This window comes from Photinus pyralis, unplaced genomic scaffold (genome assembly GCF_008802855.1).
Source record: "Photinus pyralis isolate 1611_PpyrPB1 unplaced genomic scaffold, Ppyr1.3 Ppyr1.4_LG7, whole genome shotgun sequence".
Taxonomy (NCBI): Eukaryota; Metazoa; Arthropoda; class Insecta; order Coleoptera; family Lampyridae; genus Photinus; species Photinus pyralis.
In genome coordinates, this window is record NW_022170738.1 from 25,598,549 (window position 1) to 25,621,614 (window position 23,066).

The window sequence follows — 23,066 nt, forward strand, 5'->3', positions numbered from 1 at the left end:
TTACGTGGGTATTGCTAGCGCAACCCATTCGCCTAGGCTAGGCATACTAGGTAACCTTTAAATTCGATCCGTTTATATAGTCTTAGGCTGGATGGACTGGCAGGCGGGCGGAATAGCGAGGGCACAAGTGCCACTGTCCATAATGGGTTGCGCATAACGAAACTAAGGTACTTTAGGATTCAAATAAAATTAAGATCATAAGTTTGAAGAACATGTGGTGTGGTATGAAAAAATGAAAAGGCGGTTGATTTTGACATTTTTACGCAGCAATATTTTGGTAACCAAAAATACACATGGATCGAGCAATAGAGCTTTTTTTCAAGAAAATCTTTTAGTTAAAAATATTTTGGTCAGCCAAAATTCATATAGATCACTTTTTGGGAAACGAGCAATCGAGTATGGTCTTTTTCTCAATAACATGGGTGCATAAATAACGACCTTGGGTAAACATATTTTCGTCGCTAAAAATACTGTACTGAACATCCAAAGGCGACTCGACAGTACCTCATTTTTGATCGCCCGTTATGACGTTTGATATTTGCTTTGAGCTCGGAAGCTGCTCTGTCAAGGATTTCGCAACTGGTCTTTTTGTGTGCCGTACATCGTTATATTCCTAATAAAAAATACTATTAAATACAGTATGTACTTTTTTTAAGAACCATATAAAAAAAATAAGGTTGATGATGATTTCTCCAATTATTACAAATAGACTAAAATGATGACTTAATTACTTACAGTACTTGTCCGGAAACTGGAATATCCAAATAAAAGGTATACACAGTTCACAAAAATGTTCAATTAACACAATTGGCACCTTACACTCACGACATCTACCAATCGCAGCATCTTTTCTTCGGGTAGACAAAGACGTTCACAAAAAAACTCTTCCAGCCTGTAAGACATAAAGAAAAACTTCGGCGTTGTATTACGCACGAACAAACGTAGAAAAATAATTAGCCGCGAATTCGGCTTCCGGCTACACAAACCAAACTATTCACTCTTCAATCTCACATTGAACGAAAACTTTCGATGCTGGCTGTGGCGTCAAATGAACAACAAACTGGCCGCAATGCAACGATGGAACATTGCAAGAAGTTGACAACAAAGCCTCTCCCTTCAATGCACGGTATTAGGCCAACAGAAATAGAGGTCGATTATTTTTCTAAATCAATTTGTTATCAGACATTAAGAGATAAATCCAAACTTAAATTCTAGGACAAATAAAATTTCATCTCTCCGGAAAAGGCGATCCTCTGGTAAAGAGGACGACGCGGGAAGTTTTGCCAAATCTCAAATTGGTAAAGCAATTTACGAAAATAAATTTAATTTTCCTGAACCGTCATTACTTCCACATTCAAAAAACGTCATTCTTCCGCACGTCATTCTTGGGGATGATGCTTTTACTCCATACAAATGTTATGAAATCTTACCCGAGAAACCACACATTGGAAGATAAGAATAAAGCAGTGTATAATTAATAATTATTATAGACGTGCGAGAAGAGTTACCTACTGAAAATGCTTTTGGCACACTGGAGGGGGGCGCAAGGCGCTGTTAACGAGGGCACGAGGTCCGTGATGTGTTTGAGGTAATTCGGTAAATTCGACTTTTTATGCTGATGAAAGCACCGATGTTGCACAATGTTGCCGGATGATAGTGTATGTGCGATATATGAGGGTGATATAAACGAAGAGATCTTGAATGAACCAAACACAACCTCAAAAGCCGTTGATGTTATGTTATGGCTGCAATAATGGAAAAACATATTTTTTCTATTTCGATGTGGAAACAATACCGAAACCGTACTTGATTGGCCCAGTTTGCGTGCGTTTCTAGACAGAAATAATGCCGAAAGAAATAGAAACGCATTATTTTTTTTATTTTGTTGGATTGGTACCCCTTGCTTTTTTGCTGTCAACGGTATCCGTCAAATCAAAACTAAACATAACCTGTAAAGTGTAAATAACGTACGAGGAACTTGACCGATTGTATTAATTCCGATTAATTTTGAATATATACTCCAAAGGGTAGAACTTTTTTTATTTTTACTTAGCGTACCTAGTAAAATATGCCAGCAGTACATTCTTGCTTACTTTTTGAACTCCCCTTCTCGGCCAGCCAGTTTTCAAAAATTTTGTACTCTTCGTACTTTACTTTCGATTTTACAGGCAGTAAATTTAACTCGCTTCATTGGCAATCTCTTGGATCTCTAGTGGGGTACGAGAGACGTGTTTGTCATCCGTATTTATCATAACTGCCGCAAAATGGAATTAGGACCAAATAATTAAAAGTTTGAAGTTTGAAAATACAGGAATCAGGTTAGCCAACGTGAAAATAAATGAATTGTGTCTATTACCAACATACACTGAATGATAGTTTAAAATTACCTAACAACGCCTAAAGGCAATATTTATAATTTGTATAATTTATTATTTAAAATAAAAATCGAAATAGAAAAAATAGTATAAAGCACACGTGTCATTTGTCTGCTTGTCGCACTCGGCTTTTGCCGCATTCGCCGCTACGCGGCTTATGCGGCAAACTACCTCGTGCGACAATCTTCGTCAAATGACACTTGTACTTTAATATACTATCATGGGCCATAATAATATTTTGAGCACCGTTAGAAATTCAACAAGGTTTTGTTAAAATTATTTTTTGATATAATATTTGAAAATAAATTGACGCCAACTCATTCTCAAAAATGAGATTTTACGTTTTTTTGACTATAACTTCGCTATTTGTAGACCTACAAGAAACTTTGAAAGAGAAAATGAATCAGCATAAAATTCTGCATAACTTCCTATTTATGCGGCTTTGTATCTCTTAACGGTTTCCGACTCCCCACAGTGAAAATGAAAAACACTCACCCTGTAATTTTTTTAAATAAATACGTTTGTAGTAACAGATAACAGATAGGGGGGCGTGAGCAATTTTCGTTATATGAAAGGTGGCGCCATGAAAATAAGTTTGGGAACCACTGCGTAGTGTTCTCTACCTAATCTTTCCGGTTACCGTGAACCTCCCCGGTAAACAACGCAACGTGTATGCCCGCCCTAGACGGATTTTTGATATCGCCTGTGCAGCCTCGCCTCATTAGTCATGAACGATGCTGTCTAAATTCGGCGAAAGGTCTCTTAGCACCAGATGGGCAAATTGAAAACAATGCCGGCCTTTTACGTATTCCGCGAAATTTACAACTCAACCTGAGCACATGTCGTTCATCGAAATCGGTAGCTGCGTAAACATTATTTGGCACAAAGAAGTTCTACTTCCAGTATCTATCAGGTTATTTTCGTCGCAAGTAACTGCATATCAAAAAAACTTTTGCAATTTTCTCGTCTGATATGGTGCCTAGTCCGCCGTTCTGAGAATATTATTTGAGGCATCGCTATCTACGGGCAGCTATACATTTTCCCACGTATCGTTTTGTGACACCATTAAGTTTATAGTATTGATTTGTCATCAAAAGTAAACCATTTAGATTATGTTTATTTACTGTAATTAATTGATGCTCAATTAGAGTGAGATTTTTTCCGATTTTAAAACGAAGAGAATTCGCCGCCAATAAGTCGAGCCAAGAAAGAGTGTTGGGGGATTTCAACGTGCACTTTCCTTTGTGGGCTCCGCTAAACCGGTAGTATTGATGGTAACACCGTCACTTGTAGTTCTCATAGTCGGTTGTGCGCGTGCATTTAAATATGAACGAAGACACGTGGTTGTTGTAGTTGGCCTTTTCTTTTAATTATGTGATTTTATCGTTTGTTATTAACTGTGACCTTGATATATAAATAACAATGTGGAACTTAATAATATTTTTAATGCTCATTCTGGCAACTTTCTCAAATGCAATTACTGCATTGAAAAATGTTACTGTGGCTAAGTGTTGTGCCTTTGACCAATACATTTCGAAAAATGACGGCTATACTTGCGTGTCCGGCAAGATTGACGAGTGGGCACCCAAAATTTACTCCCCAAAGAAGAAAAGCTACCTTCCGATACCTCGGAACACCGTACCGACGAACTGGCATTTAAAACCCTCTCAATTTCCTAATTGCCGCGGTGTAAACGCGACGAAAATCGAAAATTTCATTGGTTTCCAAAACGGCTCCTTATGGTTAGTGGAGTTTCACGGTAAATTAGCGGATCCACTTTCGTACTGCATCGACTACAATATCGCGTTTGTTTGTTTAAATGAAAAAATCGTGCCCGTGAGGAAATGTTGCGGATCCAATGCAGCCTATAACGACATTGAAAACCGATGTGTAGCGCTTAATGGAACTGACAGGACAATTAGTGTCGGCTCAAACATGACAATCATCGAGGGCTTCCCAGTGTGCAAAGACCATAAGGAAAACGCCGGAAAGTTTGACAAAGCTTACTTGCAAGAAAACGGTAGCTTGTTTGTAAACGAACACAACATTTTACTGCCTCCAGGTGAATTCTGTTTGGAACACGTTTTAGAGAATGGCTCCGAGGATGCAGGTAATTATCCTTCCCTTTTTCATCTTGTAATTTTTAAAATTGGTCTAGGCGAGGTTAATACAGGTTTTGAATTTTTTATTGGCGTTCTTCCACCTGCTCTCGCGGTCCGTTGCGGAGAGGTCGTTCTCGTTACTCTGCACGTTTTCCCTCTTTATCGCCACCTGTTGATTCATTTTTTTGTCTGAGCACTTCTCAATCATTAGTTTACTCATATAATCGCACTTTTATCGGCCGTAAAAGTCGCTTACGATTTGTAATAAAATTTAAATTCGTTCGTCATACCTGCCGATAAGAAGACGTGATTTAAAAAATCATGAGAGGCCTGAAATTGCATACTCCCAAACATTTGTTGTAATCTTCCGATGCTTTGATGCATAATGAAGTATAAAGGTTAAATAAACAAATGTCTGTATTATTGATTACTTTTAAATTACTTCGTTGTTCTGGTGGGGTTTACAATAATTAATCTAACGCTTTACTTTTTTTGGTGTGGACACCAAATGATATTAAAATGTTTGAACTTTATTTTGTATACAGACTAATTTGAAGCTTTTAAAGTTCTTTCGATGTTTATGTAACATTTTAGTTTAATCATCTATGTTGCCTATATTATAGCAGGAAAGTAAATAGCCTCGTAAATAGAAATCTCTAAATCTAGTCGGTTTCGTAAAACTTCTTGCCGTTTAGTGCATTTTCTTGGATTGTAATTTCGATCTGCAATGCATATTACGATACCTGGAATATAAAGTAACGTGATCCATGAGCAATTTATTCAAGTTACAGTTATTGCGACTGCATTTACTGCAAATTTCAACAAGCAGTGCAGTTTTTATTTTCTTCATATGAGGAAATTATAAAATAAGAGAGAAATTGAACAAAGAGGGTTTGATTTGTTACGAGATTTTTTGTATTATCTCTTGCTCGAGGGTGAAATAAAATTCCTGACGAGAAACTTGAGCAAACAGCACGTTCGAACTTGTACCCACGATACACTCACACTGTATACCTAATAATCCTGTGCGGATCATCTGTCCGTCAATATTTGGACTTACTCAAAAACTTGATGCTGCAAACTGGTTTTTTTCAATTTATTCGAAAATCCCGCATTTTATAGGAAAACTAAATCTAAATAAATTAAAACTAAAACGCCCGATTTAGAGATTTGTCTATACAAAAAAAAACAGGATTTTTATAAAGACTGACATTTTCTTGAAACATGTAAAATGTGCGTAATTAGTATAGGTAGGTATAGTCGAGGGTATAGTGAACCTAATCTCGGGAGTATAAACTAAATGTTGATTATACAGTGTGTCCACTTAAATTCGCGGCATATGGGAAACTTTTTTATTACCTACCTACCGAGCTACCTACTAACAGCAGTTCATAAAAAAATTCTGCATGATCCTCAGCATAATCTGTGAAACGTAAAATGCAACCATCAGATATCAAATTTTTTTAGTCGTATGCGAGGTAGGTATGTGAAATACTCGCTGAAATAATATGAACTTTGCTCAAGAGTAAAATGCCTTCGAAACAGGCAGAAATACTTTGTTATAATCGAGGTTATAATATCGAAAATTATACAGTAGATTCCCGATTATTCGGGATCGAAATAAATCATGTATAAGGTATTGAAGAATTGATATGAATTTTCCTCGGAATTTTCGGTATTGAAGATATTGACAAAGTACTGCAAGGCACTGCCAAGTAATGCAGAATATATCCCATAAAATTCGACAACTTCTGCTTTTTCTTATCAATGTGGCAGTAGGTACATATTTGATTAGCAAATTTTTAAATTTTATCTACTTTTTGTAATTTTACTGATCGACAATATCTTGTTAAGTTATGTCTGAAACAACATTATTTTCTCAATTATTTTAGTAACTTTGCCGATCTAAAAACAATGAAAAAGAGATAAATCAAAGAAAATTACGAAATTAAAAAAATATATTTTTACCCTCGTTTCTACCATATTTCTCTAAATAGTACTATTTTACAACGTATTTTTTAAAAGCTCTGTATTATGTCAGATTTCTCAATAATTGGGGTCATATTAAACTTTGAAAGCAGTGTAATAAAACCCTTCCGTCCGTCCGCTCGTTTTGAGACGCTACTAGTTCTTTATCTTAATTTTAATTTAATTTTATTCGCTATTTGGTTCGTTATGGTGTCGAGGCTTGCACCAAGGAAGGAATTTTTTCTGCGTTTATTACTAAAAAAGTTATTGTAAAAAAACCAACAAACCGTTTTTTACATGTTCCATAATTTTACACTTTTTCCGTTTATTAACGATCCTAGATATCGTTTATAAATTTGTATTGCTGTCTGTCGTCTGTCTGTTGGTCTGTCCGTCTGTTCCTTTGTCTGTCTGTCCCTCTATCTGTCCGTGTGAACGATAATTTTGTTTAGAAATGTCCGATCGCTTTTACATCTCCGTTAGTTATGAACTGAATTGCATGAAATTCAATAGTCTTAGCCATATAATACGCAATGCCAAAAGTTGAGTCGAATCGATTCAAAATTCACAGTGCCCTTTTCGCATCTCGACCATTTATAAACCGAATTGCAAATTGAATGAAATTTGATACGCCAGTTTCAAAATTTGGTTTTGCGCATGCGCAGTGCCAACTTTTTTATTTATGGAAGCAGTTAAATGAAATTTGATACATAGGTGCTTGGAATAAAGGAAAATCTAATGCCAGTTTCAAAAGTATTTTGCGCATGCGCAGTGCTAACTTTTTTTATCTATGGATTTTTATTTATGATTTTTGAAACATAGGTCTAACGTTAGTTTCAAAATTTAGATTTTCGCATGCGCAGTTCCAACTTTCTTATTTAGAAAAGCATTGAAATGAAATTCTTCTTATAAACTAGCACGTCAAAAATGGATTGCACATTTGCACAACAATCTTTCATATTTGTGGCCGGATTTTTACGATTTTAACAGAAGTTGCGCACATCAACTGAACTGTTTCCAAGATAAGGATGTCTATCATGGGGATCTTGGAAAACCTGACGATGGTCAAATTAAAGAAAAGTTGCGCAATTAAAGAGTTATTATGACGTAAAAAAGAAATTCTGAACATTCCGATTATTTTCGAAGATATGCAAAATAAACCGAAAGCCGATTCTGTTATTATTTTTTCTGATGTTATTTGAGCAGATACAAAAAAATTAAAAACACTTTCTCTTTGCCAGTTTTTGAGACAGCAGCAAGGCAGCGTTGAGAGATTTTCAATACAACGTTTTGTTTCGGAGAAATCATTAAGTTTATTTTTTTATATGGCACGAAAAAAAAGTAGATACATATTTTCAAATAATGACCTTTCAAATTATTCTATCCACCATTTTTTAAAAGTGAACGTAACTAAGACACAATGTTAACAGATTGTGTATTTTTACCTCGATTTTTACATACCTACAAACAATATAATAACAATAATATTGACAACTGGTTTGTATAACTTTCTTTCGATTCTTGGGCAAGTATTAAAATTAAATTTAAAGTCAGCACCCCACATTGTCTAATCCGATCCGAGATCCGATCCGTCCAGTCGCTCCTGAAATTTCATCCATAGGTTAGAGCCTCGGCTCTATCTCACAACTTATTTACGTGTCCACTTTTAAGTACAAATCCTTGTGTTTGTCCATTTTCATTTGTATGTGCACGATAGAAATATGCTTGTAGACCAAGTTGGAAGAGTTCGTCCAGTTCATCCGATTTGTAAGCACCAAAGCGGATCAAAGAAACCATGAAACGATGCAAAAGAAAGCCAAACGTTTGCTCTACTGTCGCCAACTCGCAGAAACTACATACATCCAGAGTTAACAAAATTGAATCAATTATTCCAATAGCAATTGTAGAAACACGCGTTAGTGTAACATAAAAATGAAACAAAGGATTTGACCCTTTTTGAAATCACACATCATTACTCTCAAAGATATTCACGCAAAGATAATATTTGGAAGGGTGGTAACAGAAGGGAAAACCGGATGTTTGTAACGGTTTTTGACTTCCAACTTGAAAGTTGGCGGAATCTATTACTAATTCTCTAGTTAAATTAAATTAAAATCATATTTGTACTTTTTGCCACCCGCGCGAGTACGACGACTACATTACTTCTTTGTAATTGTTTATTGCTCTTATTCATTATATTTGATCTTGACACACATCATTAAAGTTTTGAGCAAGGTTTTGAGTGGAATTTGATTATTCATTTGGCAATTACTTGTGTACAGAAAATTGAATTGCACATTTCCCCAGTGTGCTTGTGTTAATAATTAATAGAATTTTATTATTAATATTAAAATGACCACCATTTGGATATGAGCTAATTGGACTGGCTTTATAATTATTTTTTTATATTCTGTGTAGGTGTATATTAAATATGATGAATTTGCTTAATAATTGAAAGTCATCAATCTTTCTTGCCTACAAATCTCTATTTGCCAACAATGTCTCAACCGAGGTCTCAACATTTTCTATATTTCCAAAACATAGGTAGGTACGAATCGAGGTACGAATTTTGTTTCCAAAAATACTCATTTCCTACATAAGTACTATTCCGATAATAATGACTCGGGAAGAATCTTCTCTAAAAAAAACACCGAACGCTAACTTTTCGGAGTTTTCTTATAAAAATCATGTTCTGGAGCATTTATTTCATAACGCAGGTCAAATCGAAATTGATACGAAATAATAAATTATAGGAGGTTAAATTTCCCACAAAAAATATGCTAGGGTATACCGTTTATGCCATTTTTACGGGGTTTACGAATAATGTGCGAACAACGCAAAACGCGAATATGAAAGGATTAAAAATGTAATAAGTTTTTATAATAAGGGGTTGATCAATCCTCAACGGTGCTAACGAGGGTGCTAAATACAACGAACTTCTTACTGTAATGACAAATTTTTTAAACGCAAATTATTTATTTAACCGACGACTAGCTCCGCGACTGGTTTGACTGCAGACAATAATGATAAATATAAAATGAAGTGATCCAGTATATTGACAGAATAAAAAAATTGATCAAGATCGATACCTTTAAGAATGTGTTTGATTACTACTTTCAATAAAATATTTTTTACGCAATTTCTTAAAGAAAACCGATTGTTATTTTTATACAAATCACGAAAAAAATACAGTACCTTACATATAGCGTTCTTTGGAAACGATAGTTTTCCTATAGTACAAATCGGTACGGCCCCTCTCGTAGCGATGGTACCTTTAAATGGAGAATAGAAACCTGGATCACCGAGCAGACTAACGTTTACAACATTCTTTTGGGGATTCCGAAAAATCTATTCGTACAGTTTATGATCTGGAACTCTTACAATAATATATTTTGAATAAGGGGAGGAATAAAGTCACCGAACCCACGGGGTTCTTCAGTTCCATTATTTATATACTGCATTACTGCTCTTCTTATTTATTAATATATTTTGTTCAAATTTTAACCACAGATACTTCTACTATCGGAGTAAAATGTAGAGTCCGCTCACTTTGAAGGCTCAAATCTCAAAATCGCTGGAGCCGATATTAATGAAATTTTTGGAACGTATCAATTGGTAAGTTGTTGTTAACATACGTAAATTGTAAATTTTTGCTGCCAGGACTTTTTACGTTATCGAATTTTTAAAGTGGATCTTATAATAAGCGAATAAATGCGTCTGTCATTTTATCGCTGTAACGTTTGCGTAATTATACAGAAATGCATAAAAATGTATCGACGTATAGTTAAAAGTGTATTCTGTCACATACGTAAACATTATCCCATTTGAGTGAATACTTTTTTTGTAATTAAATCCTAAAGTTCTGAGTTCGTACACTTTCATTGAAAAAGCGCGCTTTCCCGTACATATTTCACTATTACATTTTCCCAAATTTAACAAGAAATATGACATTACGTACGGATACGTAGAAATAGTTGACGATTATATTACGCTTTTATTTGATAAAAATCGGTTGGGTAGTTTTTTTTTTATAACCGTTTAAAGCCAGCGGACTCTACATTTTACTCCGATAGTAGTAAAGGCAAACATATCGCATATAATTAAAATCAGCTGTGCGCACGCGCAGGTTGGACTGGAACTTTGAAATTTTAACCAGAGATGCATTTAGTAAAAGCAAACGTATCGCATATTGTAAACATCAGATTAATGTGCGCATGCGCAGGATGCGCAATATCAACTGTTTGATTTATCTCGATATCTTTTTGAAACTTTATTCACAGAACTGTTAAAGACATACATATCTGATATTGCAAACATTAGATGTCCTTATTTATGAAGATGTTTATCGAAATTTTAACCTTATATGCCATAGCGCACATAGCAAGAAGCATAGAAGTACTGATCAATTCATGGAAAATGCGCTGAAGTTCCAAGACGAGTTCCAAGATAATGACGTCTTTCATGGAGATCTCCGAAACCATAGAAGATAGGACTATGGTCAAATTAGGGAAAAATTGCGCAATTAAACAGTTATTATCATGCTTTACAAAACCAGAAAATTCCGATTACTTCCGAAGATATGTCAAAAAATCCGAAATTTTCCGATTTCGTTTTTATTTTTTTCTGATGTTATTTGCACAAATACAAAAAAGTAGAAAACACTTTCTTATTGCCACTTTTTGAACACTATAAGACACTCTTGACAGATTTTCAATACAACGTTTCGTTTCGGAAAATCTATCATCAACTGTATTTTTTATATGGCCCGTAAAAAAGTACCCACTGTAAGTGGCAGCTTTAATAACGAATACAAAGATGTACGGCACAAAAAAAACCAAAGTTGTAAATTCTTGGTTTCAAGTTTCAACAAGATGGCAACACTCTAATTTTGCGAGAATACCTATCGGACAATTTTCCATTTTCCAGGAAATTTGCCTGATAGGTATTCTCACACGATTAGAGTGTGGTACGCGGGCGCACCATTATGTATTTTTAAATTTCGGTTTTTCTGGCATATCTTCTCTGTGTTATTATGTTCACATCGATACCTTAAATCAGGTACGTATATGGGCAAAATTGAGTAGCTACAGAGAATAACTGCAGTATCGTTGCGCACGCGCATATATGTACTCTCAGTCTCATAGTACATATGTTACAAATTCGATTTTATTTTGTATAAGTTTGAATTTAAAAAAATGTAAGAAGATAATCCAAAACTTACAAATTACCTACTTCTGCTAAGTTGGAGATACGAATTTTTGTTCAAAAAATAATTATTAATTTCCCATACCGGAAATCGAACTCGACCCTCATGGATGAGATCGGGATATTCTTGCCGCTAAGTTACATTAACCGCAATGTCCATATTTATAAACTTTCAGTGGTTGCGTTTTGGTTTTGATTATTAAAATACAATTTGCAAGCAAGAAAATTGTTTACGTTTCGAATTAATTGTTTAATTAGTTGAACTGATCTCGGCAAAAGGAGTTTAGTAGCCCCCATATCTTCTCAGCTCAGGATCGTCTATTTTGGGAATCAGGATCATAATCGCCGATGTCAAACTATTTTGTATCCGTATCAAGAGATCGAGTATCTTGAAAAATTCTTTCTAACAAGTGCCATAAAAGGAACTGGCAAGTGCGAGAATCAATTTCGAAGATCATTTTCTACCTACACCAAGGCATAAATCACTTCGTAGTACCAGTGTGTTAGTTTTAACAGATTTAACAGCACGCATAAATTTCAAAATAGGTGCCCCTACACTTTCATTTTTATTTTCCTTCATATTATAAACGTCTCACATCTACGACGAGCCAAACAAACAGATGTTAGTAAAAACCCTTCTTAATTGCCTTCGTGTTTTCTTTCTCAAGGTACAACAACAAAATAAATTAAACAACATGTGTTCATTATGGCAGCGAGGTGATGAAATGCCATTGCAGGTCTCCGAACGTTACAAGCTTGAGGTGAAGAGTTACGCAATAGCAGTTAACCCCAGTAGTTCCATACATCGAAATCTAGAGTTTTATTCCTTTTTCGACTACCTGCCGAGCAGGTAAAATCTGAATTGTAGTTTTTCAAGTACGGACTGGTCCGTAATTAAACCGCTTTTGTGTGGAATTATCTTTTTTATGTGAAAGTCGGAACACGAAATAGTGCGGTTAACAAAATGTAAATTTAGGTAAACGCTACCATTATCTTGCCTTGCGTGCAGAAAAGTAGAATATGCCTCGTTTATTTGCATACATCCAAAATATGAGAGAGCCGTTTCTCTGAAATGCTAAATGTGGCATGAAAATAAGCACAATGGACAAAAGGGATGTATAAGTTTTATTGGATATTTCCGACGTTATTTTCGGCACAGTTTACAATGGTTTCCAAGTGGGGTAGAAACATTCCCAGCGGGGCTGGGGTAGACCAAACCAGAGATAAAGTTACAAATTTATTGGCCTCTCACATCACAATCGGGAAGTACTTGCGAAATACCAATAGAATTTCACTTTGTAAGAAGGCAATAAAGTTGTTTTCTGTTGTGAACGGTACTGATTTAAAGGGATCATAGAGAAGACACTTTTATGATCGCTTGGGAATGTAATAACATTTACATAAAACTAAACCTGCAATTCCCAATACCGTTAATTATTATCATGCCGATCACGTAACAATGCAAAAATATAGTGACGTGACGGTGACGACCATTTTGCGCGCGTATTTAGGCTTCATTTATTTTAAAAAGAAACGTAGGCTGACCAGATGAGTCTCGCCCGAGGTCTCGCCTTTTCAGATTAGTCCCGAGGAAACTCGGAACAGGCGGCCGCTTGGACCCCTTGTCAGAAATGAACAAATCTTATTTGTAAATTGTTGCTTTTCAGTAGATTTTGTATTTTCGTTTCATTTGATCCAACGTTTTAGAACCCGATGCCGAGGAACTATCAAAGTCATGACGAGTGTTTGTAAGTAATTGTAACTAATTATGCCCATGTGGTTTGACACATAGTGCATTGTAAGTTAAAACCAGCCACTCTAATGAAAACATGAACTTTGGTTTTCAGGGGGATATACGAGGGGATATATTTCTATACGTAAAAATCTACCTCTTGTCAGCGATCCCCTCTCCAGAACAACTCTCATGTAAACAATTTCAAATCGAAGTAATAGGTAGTCAAGTGACACCTTAATTTCTAAGATCATTCAATACTGTATCCCATTCTGTAACATTTTTAACGCATTTTTCCAGCTGCAATAGCAGCCACTTTCTCTGTCCGTCCGTTCGAGGACTTAACCACTCCTACAGTTTTGAGAATTAATGTGCGCATGCGCAATATCAACTTTCTTATTTATTAATATAATTTGTTGAAATTTTAACCATTGATACTTCTAGTCAAGGCACACATATCGCGTATAGTAAAAGTTAGATGTGCTCATGCGCAGACTGGGCAATACTAACTTTCGTATTTATAGAGATGGAGATATCTTTTTGAAATTTTAATCACAGATGCTTCTGTTAAGGCAAACAAATCTCATATTGTAAAGCTTAGATGTGCAGTCTATGCTCCCCAATTTTTCAATAGGGATGTATTTGGATTTCTCACTTGGCAGAATGACATTTTTAATGACATGACGTGCTTGCTGCTTTATGATCTATCATCTGCGCTGGACGAACGAACATCTCGACAGGCGAAATCGCAAACTAATTGAACGCAACCAAGCGTTTGGAAACAAATATTTTCACACGCATCGGAATATGGGCTGGAATTTTGCCAAAGAGTGTTTTTACGCAGTTTAACTCAAATTTTGCAATTAATAGCTATCTATCCATAATCCGCAGTATTTAGTCTAAAATAGCATTATGTCTACACTACTAAATTTAAATTTTCGTACCGACCAGAGAAGCTTGTTCAGTAGCTTGGTGATATGAAGATATGTAGTACATACATCTAAATCTGCATTCATTACTGAAGATAATTGGAAAATTACATTAACTAACAATTCATTTAGTTTTAGCAAAAAAATTATTAATTACAGTGTCTATAAATGATACTCTCGATGATACTATCAACAAGTAATTAAAAAAAGGTTTTTGTTTAGATTTTACCTTTTGTGCGCAATCTTCTTGTTCTTAAGCATTTGAGCTTATGTTAAGCCTTCTTCCGATGATATCCTACTTTGCGCCCTGCCTTTTTTTAGAGACCTCCCGGCTTCTTTTTCTTGGAAGATTTAGATCTTTTGTTATTTTTATTAGCCTGGTATCGCCTGCTCTTGTTACGTGTTCATTTCAACATTTGCTCATGCGTCATCATGAATTTCGCAACGCTTTACGTTGTTGTCGTATATCTATAGTTTTTACTATGTTCAATCGGGTCTGTTCTGCTATGGTTCTTAAACGTGATCAATTAAATATAATTTAACAATGTATTCCGATTTAAGTGTTCCTATCGCCATCTAATTACTCCGACAGAAATTTATGTCGCTCTAAATGTTACTTTTAATTTATCAAATTCCTATGATATGACTATTCGGCTCGAAGGACCAATTTGTGGAAATCTTTGACATTTGGAACGTAGAGATCATGCAAACCTATTATTATACATACCGTACGTTCGGCGTCGCTACAAGCTGCGCAGTTAGCAAGAGTTATAGACAATCCCAAATACCAAACCATGACAACAGCTTTGTTTTATCTCCTTCGAAATATTTTACTCACGCCATTACAGCTGCCGGCTATACCGCCATTAACTTCCGGATTTTAATTTGAAACACCCACTTATTATTGTAGCGAATATTCCAGAAATCTGAAGAGACCTCAGGGCGCCATCAAGTCGATAAAAGATTTAATTACCGGTGTTAAGAAACGAAAGTGAATGTGATTCTTCCTATGAAATGTGATATACCGACGAAAATGTTCCGTGATTTTTCTAGAGACTTTCCGTTTGCTATATAAGCTAATTGAATCGTGTTTGATGGGAGTTGCAACATCGACACCAAATTGATTAGTGATTTAGCGCTCGTCTGATAAATTTACGTTATAAATTTGAGTAAAAGTGAGCGGTAAATACTAATTAGCTGTTGTAAACCCATTATTAATGAATTGTAAATAAATCAGGTAATTAAATTTACGTTACATTATTTAATTTTTGGATTTATGACCAAATGTTGTGCACCTATTGTCAATTGTTTTTTAAATATCTTGATTTTTGGAAGATGCAGCATTTACAACTGGTGCTAAGCGCTTCTGGGGTAGATGAAAGCACAAGAGGAGTACTTTCAAAATCCACATTTTCAATTGATTTATCATATACGGCTATGGGGTGTTTAACTGCCAACTTAATCATTTTCAAGATTGTAAAGGTTTTTTAAATGTGACCTACGATTTGGATTTTCTTGATTATACTGTTTTTGGTTGAATCTGGGATGCTGCCGTCCTTTTACATAATACGAGTATACAGGGTGGCATCTGCCTTCCGTCCGTCTGTGTGTCTGCAGCTGAGACTCACTAAATTCAACTTTGTGTACAGATTAGTAACAAGGTTAAGTGAGTGTGGACGGCCAAACGTCCGCCTTTTTATCTAAAACCGAAATGATTTACTTACAGGAAAAAAATTAACGTCATTGTATCATGTAAACGCAAATCTCATTAATGCGACGATAAAAACAACAAAAATGTGGCATAACACACCAATACAAGAAATAAATCAACTGTGACAATAAAATGCAAAAGATAAATACACAAATCGTAGAACAAAAATCGGGTAATCGAATTAAATTAATAAAAGTGAAACACGAGAAATCAATCTTAAATACAAATGGAAAACAAGATTAATCAAATTAATTAGTACAAAAACACATTAAACACATCTACGATAGTTTAGATGAACTCATAAAATTATAAATTGCATGTACATAAAAAACATCAAAATGGTACGGTTCTGCTTCTCCATCAGCTACCATTAAGTTAACACTAAAATTACAGGCAAAAATGGCAGCAGTATTCATGTTAAAGTCGTCTATCACAAACAGACTCGCATATTATTATTTAATAAAACCTCAAACAATACTCAATTAACAATTTCAACATTTAATTTAGGCTTCTTTTATTTGAAAAACAGTAAGTAACTATTAGTGATAATTATCATCAGTGACAAAATCCTAATGTAATAATGTGATTATTTATGTTTTTTTGTTATATTCACATATCTATTTTAGTCTACTCTTCCTACTAAGGTTCAGTGGAAGAATAAAAATATGTTGAACTGCGCCTGAAGATTGCCTTTCCTTTTTATTTGATCTATTCTATTTATCTTTTATATCTTAGTGCAATAGGAGAAAACAATAAAACCTATATTATTATTAGTATGCGAAACAGAAGAAAGTTATAGTCCCCCCCCCCTCGTATTGTTCTTGCTGGCCGCATGAGTACCTAACGTAATGCTCCAGTAGCTAGGTCTTTATGAACTCGTTCTTTCTCAGGAGTAGTCGACTGGTAATTAATAACAACTCTTAACTCGAACTAACGTATTTTACAATGAAATATACAGGGTGACAATTTGAAAACTTACCACCCCCCATATCTTAGTAAATAAACGAGATATTTAAAAAAATCAAAATCCGTTTCGGTAATTCGGAGGGGGAATCAGAATGACATAGTTGGCGACGCACCCCCTGCGCCCCAGCCACCACAACTTTAAAATCTTAAATAGTGACCCCCCATGTGTGATACGTCGTTGGAAAGCTCTCCAACCATACCAAATAGCATTACGTTTAGGTTAGTAATTATCGTGCAAATCAAAAAATAAACTAATATGATACATTTGAAATCTGTCGTATTTAAAACGCAACCGGCGAACATTAGACGAACTAAGGCAGAGAATAATTCAAGAATGTCGAAATATTGCAAAACCAACATTGGAAAGGTTCGACAAGAGTTTGAGAATAGATTATAACTGGCGATCAAAAATGAGTTGCTGTCGAGCCGGCTTTGGAAGTTCAAGTTAAATACGATTTTCCATGTTTATTTTTTGATTTGTACGATAATTACTAACCTAAATGTAATGCTATTTGGTATGGTTGGAAAGCATTTTTTCAGAGCTTTCCAACGACGTATCACACATGGGGGGTTACTATTTAAGATTTAAAAGTTGGGGTGGCTAGGGCGCAGGGGGTGTGAGGGGGTGCGTCGCCAACTATGTCATTGTGATTCTCCCTCCGAATTACCGAAACGGATTTTGATTTTTTTAAATATCTCGTTTATTTACTAAGATATGGGGGGTGGTAAGTTTTCAAATTGTCACCCTGTATACAATTAATTATAGCCATTGGTAGCGACACCGTATAAGAAAAACGACCAATGAAAGCAACGATAAATGTGATCTCAGCCGAAATGCCATTAACTCATCACCGAATAAGTAAATCACTGAAAAAATGCGCTCTAGCCCGTTCACAAAGGTATGGAACCCTACTCCTTGGAAACCGGCGCCGTGGATTAAAGCTTTCTCGAACGCGAGCTGCTGCTGGCCTTATGATCCCCTTCGACAAAGCTACTGTTTCCGGAACGGCAACCACTCACTGGGACTCGTACTTTAACTCGCGATATCGCAGAACGTCGCGTAACTCATAACCCGCACTTATACTCTAAGAACCGTTGTATCCTTCGACGGTCTTAGACGTTCGCTGCCCTATGAGACTATCGGAAGCGGAACTGCATGAGGTAATTCCTCCACGGTATAAATGGTTATTCGACTCATACAGAGCAACGACACACTGATAATATACTTTCACGTGAATACATAAATAAATACTTATCGAGGTATATCCACCTGTACATTAAAAACGAACAAACATGATTCAGTAACTGTATGTACATAAAACAAACCTTGAAGATTCAATAAACGTCAAAATATAATGCAAAATGTAAATAACAGGTTGTGACACGAAATTTAAAGATTGAATAGAATGAAATGATTACTGCCTATAATTACACTTTTCAAAACAAAGTAAAGGCTGAAGACTCTACTTTTTGCCAAGCTTCATACTCAAAAAATCCCTGTTCTTGGTATCTGCGACCGAATAAAATTCTGCACAAAACATGCGATGTAAGCAGATTAAAAATCAATAATCTCATTATCATCCCCAACGGAGTCCGAAACTGCAACGTCTGACAGTAAGTAACTCAGAATTAGGGGTGGTTTTTCTTGTGTCAGTTAAATATCTAATGGACAACCTTCTATATTAATGTATTGGGTCATTTTGTATCAAAAGAGTCGAGACGAGAGTGGTCCAGAGATTCACACTTTTTTTCCTACATATACCTACATGAATTAAAACTTGATGATCAATGCTAGTTTGGACAGAAATTGCAATTATTTAGCAGAAACGTGTTAATGTGGATGTTTCTCTTTCAGGACAGCCGAGCGTAATTACCTGCAACCATTACATGCCACCAACCGTCACGACCGTACCGGCAACCAAACAATCGGACTTGCGTTTCACGTTGTACCCCATCGGTTTAGCACTGAGCGCCATCTTTCTGGCGGCCACCCTTGCCGCAGGATCTCTGCTTCCGGCAAGCCACCACGTTCTGCATTGGAGATGCCAAACGAATCACATCGTATGTTTACTTATCGGTTACATACTTTTGTGCATCATCCAAATCGCCGGAAGGACCATGTCGCCGATGCCATGTTTTTTGATGGGTAAGTAGGCGATCTAAATGTTAATTGCGGTTTATTTCTGTTGTCATTATAAATTGAGCATTCGAGTCGAAAGAATGGTGCCAAAAAATTGGGACATTTACTTTTGCGGCGCACGTTCCTTACTATACAAACGGCAGGTTGACATATGTAGCGCTGTGTGTTCTAAATAAAAGTTAATTGACATGTCTTGGAAGGTTAACTGTAACCGAGCGCACCATGTAGGTGTTATTAATCTTCATCCCAAATTTATTCCATCTTAGTTCCGGGCCGAGCGATCTAGAATCTTTCTCATTGGTATGTTTGGAAAACGACAGTGTGTACTGTTAGATGATGATTCATCGCAATTCCTTCGCGTATTTTGTACGCGGCCTATTGTTAACACCGTCCTTCGCGCCGAATGAAGGTTTAGTGAATTTATTTATATATACTCGTAATGACCCAAATTATGCTTTATGTATCGGAATTCACTCTCGTGAGCACATTGTCGGGACCAAAGCTCGTTTACATATTTAAAAAATCGTAATTAAATTCACGTTTAACGGTTCGTATGTAATGATAGTGCCTTCTGGTTGAATAGAAAAATATTCGCATAGCCCCCTTAATTAACAAAGACGGAAATTGTACGTTGCTAATTATTGCATTGTGCAAGTTGATATTAGTCAGAGCTTGAAGTAATTGAATTTGAATCGCAATTAATTCAAATTTTCTAAACGAGTGCACTACATTTCTTAAAATGTTCTTGGAATGACCAATTGTAATTGGCGTAGTAATTTCACACAGAAAAGAAAGTTAATGTAATTATAATTGGTAAGAAATGCACGTGGCTTGCAATTTTCTTTTCTCTTGATTCGTATCCTGTTTTACACTGTCCATGGAAATCTGTAACATACATTTTTGTAGTTAGTAACTAAGTAGCATGAAATTTACGTCTTGGGGAACATGCAGCTTCATTTAAATTTAGACTACTAAACGGGAAAATATCGAGTGAAAATATCCGATTAGATAGGGCTTAGTGGTGAATTTTGGACACCGTTATAGAACATTGAGAAATTTCTTAATATTATAGGTCTTGTAGGGTGTACCAATAGCATCAGTAATGATAGAACTTTAATTTTGAATAAAAAAAAGTTTATTAAGTTAGAAAAATAAATGGTGTAAATAATAAATACTAACGATACTCGAGATCGTCTATAATTTTGTATTACTGTCCATCTGTCTGTCTCTCCGTTTGTCCGTGTGTACGACAACTATGTTCAGTAACGGTCGCTTTGAAAATAAAAAAAGTCGCTATTGTTTTTCTGCCCAAACCCCCAAAAAGGGTAATTTTTGTTACAAAACACATATGAATGTCCGGTTTTCTATGGTAGTAAATATTCCATAAACCTCAAGCAACGATGCAGATGAAAAAAATTTGCGCATGCACATCCAACTTTTACTTTTTGTATATATTTGCGCAATCCGAAATGAGAGAGTAGTTGCCCTGTAGCTTCTACATCTAGCGTGTTATGGAAATTCTGATAACAGATTCACATTCCTGGAGAAAAAGTGCCCATAGAACGCTAGGAAAGATGAAAACGAAATTTAACATTTTCAGTTTTTCGGCGATATTTTAAAAATGTTTCAAACTTTCAAATGCGTTTTTTTAGTGAGAAAAGGGCCACATTGAACCTGCACTGTATCTCTCACCGTTACGCAGATCCCAATAGTGAGCTACGAATTTGAACTACCCTGTACAGGTCGAACCGATTGTCGGGTAATGGTGGCGAGTATTCCAATTGTTTGCTAAGTGTCTAACAATTGGTGTGATTCATTAGGGATTGCGGTGATTGTTTTCGATAATGCAGCGCATTCACAGAGCATGGCTTTCCGCAGGGTTCAATACTGGATCCACAACTATTTCCCTATTCCAAAGTGCTTGTAAGCATCGTCACATTAAATCAATATCGGTTTTATTTCTGGGAGAGTATTCTTCTAATGGCAATATTGAGGAGAGTTTTCAAATGGCTTCAAAACCAAAATAGTATACAGAGCGAGGGGTAAATCGCTAGGCAAAATCGTGTACACCAAACTTCATACTTCACGTATTTCATCAATACTTCATGGACTTCATCAATACTTCACGGACTTCACCAATACTTCATAGACTTCATCAATACTTCACCGAACTTCACGGACTTCACCGACACTTCATGTATTCCACCAAAAACTTCACGGACTTCACTGATACTTTATGAATTTCACTGATATTTTGCAATGGACAAAATCCCATCCTTTTTTCTAGAGTTCTTGTAAAGCACTCAAAGCAGTAAAAGATGTAGAATGTATTGATATAAATGATAATAGAGGCATAACAAAAACGAAACGGTAATATAAAGTAAAATAAAAACATACTTTGTTTATACATAGAGGTAAGTACATAGGCGAAATTGAAATGAATCAATTTTTTAAAGCAATTTTTAAAAAAATGGGCTTTTGTTTGAGTTTTGCCCGCCCGTCGGACCCACTTCTGCGGTTTTGAACTACTTTTAGGGGAATGGTCCTAGAGTCCTGGAATTTTTTGCAATATGTAGCCTATACCTTGAAGGTGTGGCACACGGCAATCAAATTTCGCTGTCTTAAGGGAGGTGGCCTCCATCAATTATTTCCTGAGATGCTGTTTTTGAAAGTAAAAGTAAAACGTGCATTACTTTTACATACGGCAATCAATTGGCGCATGGCTTTAGTGGTGCAGTAAAAATTTTGAAAATGGGGAGGGGGGACGGGGGTAAACACCCGTTCCACCTTTCATGGTCTCATCGAAATAAATTGGTTTGCACAAACTATAACGTTACCGCGCGACTCTTTTTCAAGTTCAGTTCATGGCGCGGGGGGGGGGCGTATTTTATCTTTCATGATATTCTAATTAAAGGTCTCAACGAAAGGAATTAATTTCTACCAACCATAGTCCTCTTCTTCGATCCCTTACCGTGATTGGATATATCCCCTTATATCTCCACAACAGATTGTTGGAAGAGTACTCACAAAGGGCGATTGGGACATCTTAAAGAAATATATCCATTGAGCGATTATCTCGAAAACGGTTAATCGGAGGAAAGTACTTTCAAAGGCAAAATCAATCGGGGGTGTCGGAGGATTTTCAATGTCCTCCCATCAATCATCTACTAAGAAAGTAAATATCGATAACATGCTACTACCTTCTAACCCAACCATTTACTAAGCTATTTCGGTTTAAAAAATGGCCCTTTATCTTTATCTGCACAGGAGTTGTGCACCATTTATACTTAAGACTTTATAAGCTTCAAATTTCTGTTATACCTTCCTATGTAGTTATACTAAATGGTTCACTTCCTGTTAATGTAATGGGTCCTGTTAAAATATGTGTTTTATTAACAGATTGGAGATCTGGCTCTATACCATATAAAGGTGTCCAATTCTTCTTTTAAAAATTTCATTTCAAAAAACAAACAAAATAAGCGGGAAAATATTGCTTAGGTCTTTTAAAAGGTATTGTAACATATTACCAGACTGAACCCAATAAGCAACTCTTAATCCTTTTACAACAGGTTGCATTTTTAGGGGATTATTTTCAAGAATTATGCTAATGGTGTTGTTTGTGGGATAGTATTGACCTCGGGATTGACATTATAGGCGTAAATAACTCAATGGCGTGGCCAGAAACTTGATTTGCAAGGGGCTGATGTACTAAGTTGTGGAGAGTGCTGAGATTTTAAGGAAAACAAAAGCCGCTATCCACGTGACAAATTTTCCGTCTGTCGATTTTATTTTAATATACCTAATAAAAGTGTTATTTAGCTACCTGAACCTGATGATAATAAAGGAAAGGATTTATTAAATTTTTAAAAGGAAACAATTTACGATCTTTGTACCTACACATAACTACGACGCAAGGACTATCAGTACGTCTATGAGTC

General features: G+C 35.8%; 1 protein-coding gene across 1 annotated transcript in view; it reads left to right on the plus strand.

Annotated features, from left to right (window-relative positions):
• Positions 1–3,616: 3,616 nt before the first annotated feature.
• LOC116175456 (probable G-protein coupled receptor Mth-like 1) overlaps positions 3,617–23,066 on the plus strand; it is a gene marked incomplete in the record, with an annotated part of 67,377 nt that continues 47,927 nt past the window's right edge. Inside the window, 2 exon segments of the mRNA XM_031493586.1 lie at positions 3,617–4,485; positions 18,844–19,134. Of these exon segments, the coding sequence (XP_031349446.1) occupies positions 3,798–4,485; positions 18,844–19,134 (979 nt within the window).